Source organism: Uranotaenia lowii, chromosome 3, assembly GCF_029784155.1.
Source record: "Uranotaenia lowii strain MFRU-FL chromosome 3, ASM2978415v1, whole genome shotgun sequence".
NCBI classification, from domain to species: domain Eukaryota; kingdom Metazoa; phylum Arthropoda; class Insecta; order Diptera; family Culicidae; genus Uranotaenia; species Uranotaenia lowii.
In genome coordinates this window covers 8,922,000-8,927,416 of record NC_073693.1, presented here as the reverse complement: position 1 = coordinate 8,927,416, position 5,417 = coordinate 8,922,000, and the positions used below count along the sequence as shown (strand labels likewise).

The 5,417-nt window shown below is 40.8% G+C and overlaps 1 protein-coding gene across 1 annotated transcript; it reads left to right on the top strand.

Moving 5' to 3' along the window:
* The first annotated feature begins 3,366 nt into the window (after positions 1-3,366).
* LOC129751962 (uncharacterized) lies at positions 3,367-5,207 on the top strand. Its single transcript, XM_055747759.1, has 2 exons — positions 3,367-4,027; positions 4,234-5,207. Exons 1-2 carry the CDS (start codon positions 3,367-3,369, stop codon positions 5,205-5,207), a joined length of 1,635 nt encoding a protein of 544 aa, XP_055603734.1.
* The last annotated feature ends 210 nt before the right edge of the window (positions 5,208-5,417 follow it).

Here is a 5,417-nt window from a genome sequence, read left to right as displayed (position 1 = left end):
GCGCCTTTTAGCCATGAAACATATACCTTTTAAGATTTTTTGCTTCAAAATGATCAGAAAGGGTATCCCGATGCGGATATTCATAATTGTTAAATGTCTATGTAAATGAAGGTCTTATGATAAAACAGTGTTCAGTGAAAATGAAGTACCAAGCATTATTTTATTCTGGAGATAACTGCAGATATATCAATGAAAGTTGATAAAAAGACAAACAGGAACGAGTATTTAACTCATTTTAAAGTCTTCACACTGACGCATCAGAAAAAGAGCGATGTGATTTCACTTGCATCAATAAATGAGACAAATGTATACTTAGATATTTCTTTTTTGAAATAATATGAAGTTGAACTGTGATGATATCCGTATGCTCTTGCCCCGATGTTTGTTTATTAAATATTACAATTTATAATAAAAAAAGAAACTTGAATGTTTTTTAAGGTATCAATGTATATTTACATGAAAATTTTCCAGAAAAAAGAATGAATACATGAAATCACCGTAGCCTTGACAGATTATTTCTTTTCGATCTATTTAATTTGTTTAAACCTGCATTCCAATTAAATGTTCTTGAGTTTTGAAAATATTACATAATCTTAAATAAAATCGCAGATCACCTCCAGCACTGTTCAGAACACCCCAATGCTTCAGTTTGAATCTTTAGAAACAATGGTTCAAATTGGCAGATATGTACTGTAGGTTAAAAAGAAAATAAAAATGCTCCATTCGGTTGAATAACAAACAATTTAAACATATATTCTTTCTAAACCAATCATTTTCTTGAGTACCGTAATCCGGGGTAATATTGATCACTTTTTTCAATATTTTTCGATTATTTTTTCTGTAAAGGGGAATGTGGCATGTTTCATATTTTTAAAACCAATACTAGACTCCTATGAACGTGAAACATGGTTACAGAAATTTATTAGACTACTTAAAATTTGATTAAAAAATCGATTTCGTCTCTGTTTTGAATTTGATGCTTTGGGGCTACATTGATCAGTCTATATTTTGTCGGTTTTAACGAGTTTTCTTGATCATAAATGGTACAAGACACCTTCATAATATTTACAAATGCTTATTTATCAATTCTACCTCACTTTTGAACGTTTTCTTTTAAAAACATTTATAATCGAAAAAAGAACTAATTTGGTGCATACATTTAGGGGCAAAAAATAAAATAAATGCTAAATAGTTTGAACTACAAAATACAATTGAAACTTTACCATCAAACATTCCTTTAGGCCCTCCCACTATTTCTATTTTCATTTTTTCTTCAAAGTTAACCATTTGATAGGGGTTCTATCCATTTTTCTAATACGGGCTTACTCTTGAAAAATGTCTTTATTTTTAAAATATCAAAAATTTATCTCTAAATCACTATTAAAATAGCACTATAACTGTACATATACAAAGAAAAAAAAGTAGTTCTTCCACATTCAACAACCCGTTTGCTTCAAACTGCTTTTTGGTATTATCAGGAGAGCTGTTTTTCGAGCTTTGGAGAAAACAGATTTTTAAATTACATTTTTACTAACAGAGAAAAAAATTCAAATAAAAACCACAATTTTGGCTTTTTGATAGTCAGTTAATAGGCTTTCAAACGTAGAGAACAGTTTTCAAAAATTCAAACTATAGACTGAGTTATTGATGATAATGAGAAAAAAATTATTGATGGTCAAAGTTACCCCGGTGATCAATGTTACCCTATTTTACGGTAATTGGATTAATGTTCAATGGAATTTAATTTGCATGATTTGCTCAAACAAATAAAAAAACGCCGAACTTTTTATTTTGGACATAGTTTTGAGGAAAATATGGATATTATTTAATAACCACTGCTACCAAGGGTAAGGATAGTGAACAAAAAGCTGCTAAAAAACATACCATCCTAAGCTACTCAGAAGCTGAAAGTGCTGCCATAGACAGAATATTGGGCAAATACTTAAAAAATTGTCCCAATATTCAAAATTCTTTCTCCATAAAGTTTCAAATGCAATAAATTCCAATTGATGAGAAACTTTTGATTTCGATTTCAACCTTAAAGTAAACTCGAGCAAAGCGGAGTAAATCAACTAAATGGTATTCAATAAATGAAACATGGATATTATCAATATATATTCTGTTATTTATGGAACAACTTACAAAGAGTGGTTACGTTGAGTGCTGAAAAAATCTATTATGCAACGGAAAGCTTATACCTGATACCATTCGGCAATATGCAAAGCCTCCGAATCCCAGAAAAGTAAATGAAAAGTAAAAATGGAGCGGTTAAGGTAACCCTGCATAGCTGCAGAAGTTACCACAACATCCGAAGTGGTACGTCAGCACTTAATGTGCTACTTGCCGCGAAGGAAAATAGGAAACAGTAAGACCAAACTGTGGTCGAAATAACAAACATCAAATTTGTCAGCACAAAATGTGCTATCAACGATGGCGCGGACTCAACGACCGAGCTCGCGCACCCAGCCAACCCAGCAGCAACAATGTTGCATTCATTTCGTGAATAGCAGCCAGAAACCGTTGTGTCGCGTTTTTCTGTTCCGATGACATTTCTGCGTTAAACCCTTGCGGGAGCGGGGTTTTACCTTAATTTCTAACCAGGCTCTTTCTGCCTGGAACATTGGTGACCCCGACGTGATCGCACGTGCGATCACTTCAGGTTTAGGCAACGACGCCTATCAATTGTAAATTCTCCCGTCGGGGGGAGAACGGACTGAAAAAACATTCAAAGTGTTTCGGTGTGCCAAAATGGCAACGATAAATAAAGTGTAACCTAAGTGTAGGCAATCATAAGTGAAAACAAAAGTGCAAGTCTCCCACTGGTGGAAATGAATCAAAATTTGTGCAACGACGTGTTGTACTCTAAGTACTACGCTCAGTTAGTGGAAATCGAAGAGTCTGTAAGGGCTAGGCCGTGTCGATCGCGAGAAGAAGGCGCAGCCATTACAATCATCGTTTCACACCTGTTCAACTTAGCCGCCGGAGCTGCGGCTGTAAGAGGTTACGAAAAAAGATTTACTGACGAACTGGTGAGGTTAGCCGAATCAATCAGCGAGAGGCTAGAGTGGAACGTTTTGAATCCGCCGTCTATGTTTTAATTGAGCTCACACGCACCTGTGTGGCTAACCGTGTGATTAGTGCAAAGAAGAAAGTTGAAAATTCGCTCGCTGCGCGCGTAGTGTTTCCCGTCGGGGGGAGAATCCAATCAACGAAAGTGAAATCAGTGTGTGATTATGTGCCTTGGTGCCACTGCACCATCGTGAAAATAAATAAAACAAACGCGGCGAGACTTGTGTAGCTTCTCCCGTCGGGGGGAGAGCTAAACGAAAGAAAAAGCAGACATTCAAAGGGCGCTTTGAAAAGCGCATGGTAACGATTGGAGAAGATGCCGACAAATTCGCATTTCTCTCCAAGTGCCTTGAGCATTGCGCGGCAGCAAGAAATTCAATCGAAGCGCTCGAAAGCTCTGGCACTAGCTTCGCCGATGCGTGGGCGAAATTAGAGACGCGCTTTTACAAAAAGCGAATTGCGTACGAAGGATACTTCGTAAAACTGATCAAATTTAAAAAAATAAATGTGCCATGCGCTAAGTCCATCATGAGCCTCGTCGATGCCGTGGACACTACAGTTCACGCTGCAAAGCAGATACAAAAGGATAAAACAGCTACACTGGACTGTGTTGCGAATGGAATGCTAGTAAGTCTAGCAAAATCCCGTCTGGATTCGGAAACCGCATCCAGGCTGGAGGAGAGATTAGACATACATCGTGTCTACACTTGGACAGAATTCAAGGAAGAGTTGGAGAAGCGAGCCAACCAATTAGCGTGCCGAACCGATATCGACGAATCGAAATCGCGCAACACCAAGACGGTAGCAGCAGCTGCCATCACCCAACCCCAGCGTAGGGAAATCAAAACGCAACCGCAATCCTGTTTCGCGTGCAATGAGAAAGGGCACGCGATCTGGCACTGCACCGAATTCAAAGCGCTGCCTGTACCGCAAAGATGGGATAGGACCAAAAGAGCCGGTCGGTGTTTCAATTGTTTGTCTTGGGGACACTCCGTCCAAAAGTGTTCATCCAAAAAGCGGTGTTCAGAATGCGGAGAAGCACACCACACATTGCTACATCCAGTGGATGCGGTTCCAGAGAAAAGCCGGCGGCTGACCCAGCCGTTGTGGCCTCAACCAGCAGTAACAACTGACTACATGGCAGTTACGTATTCTTGGCAACAGCCGAGATCAACATTAAAGGGGCGTCCGACTGGTATCGAGTTAGGTGCCTATTGGACTCCGGTAGTCAGGTGGAGTCTATCACGGAAGCAGCCGCGCAGACTCTAGGACTACCGTACGCACGGAGCGACGTGCAACTTGTTGGCATTGGCGGAAGGGTCAATGCTTCCAGAAAGATTACAACCGTAATCTCCTCCAGATGCGGAAGCTTCGCTATGGAGGTAAGTTTAGTTTTGGTTCCGCACCTTTTAGACGACCAGCCCAGCATTCGGCTGGAAGCGAAGGATGTGAGTATTCCGTCAAACATTGAGTTAGCGGACCCCACATTCTACAAGAGAAGAGGCATCGAGATTATACTCGGTGCCCGAGTACTATTCCAGATTCTGAGCCCCAGACAAATCCAATGTACAAATGGCCCGAATCTTCAGGAGTCAGCCTTAGGCTGGCTTGTTGGCGGACTAGTTTCGCTACGGTCAACCCGGAAAGCAGTAATGACTGTTGCCACCGTTAGTACAAATGAGATCCAAGAAGAAGAGGACCCCGATGGGAAATTGGATACTCTCTTCAAGAGGTTTTGGGCCTTGGAGGAGGTAACTTCTGCGGAAGCGAAGTCCACCTCTGACCAGGTAAACCTATGCGAGGAGCACTTCCTCCAGCACACCAAGATAGGGGCAGATGGCAAATATATTGTGCGCCTCCCTTTCAACGACAAGCCCATTCAACTGGGTGATTCCTACGAGCAAGCAAGAAGACGCTTGTTCTCGCTAGAAAGGAAACTCACGCGAACTCCGGAAGTATACGAGCAATACAGAGAGTTCCTGAAAGAGTTTCTGACATTAAATCATATGGAAGTTGTAGAACCAAAGGATTATCAAAAAATCCGCTACTATACCCATCCCGGCAAGCCACTTAGAACAGCAAAACTTAGTTATGCGCTGGAAGCGCATTCAACGCCAAACCGCACAATTCTGGCGTAGATGGCAAAATGAATATTTGCAGCATTTGCGCTGTATCTTCAAGTGGACAAAAAGGCAACCTAACCTGCAGCCAGGTCAAATCGTATTGATTGGAGACGATAACAACCCCGTGGCAAGGTGGCCCATGGGAATCGTAACTCACACCAAACCCGGAAAGGATGGAGTTGTGCGGGTAGCAACGGTACGCACAGCTTCAGGTATCTACACACG

What these genes read in the sequence shown, in the direction of transcription:
- LOC129751962 (XM_055747759.1), top strand. Translation starts at nt 3,367, where the DNA reads ATGGTAACGATTGGAGAAGATGCCGACAAATTCGCATTTCTCTCCAAG. An exon ending in GGATAGGACCAAAAGAGCCG is followed by an intron (nt 4,028 to 4,233) that starts GTCGGTGTTTCA and finishes TCTTGGCAACAG; the next exon opens with CCGAGATCAACATTAAAGGG.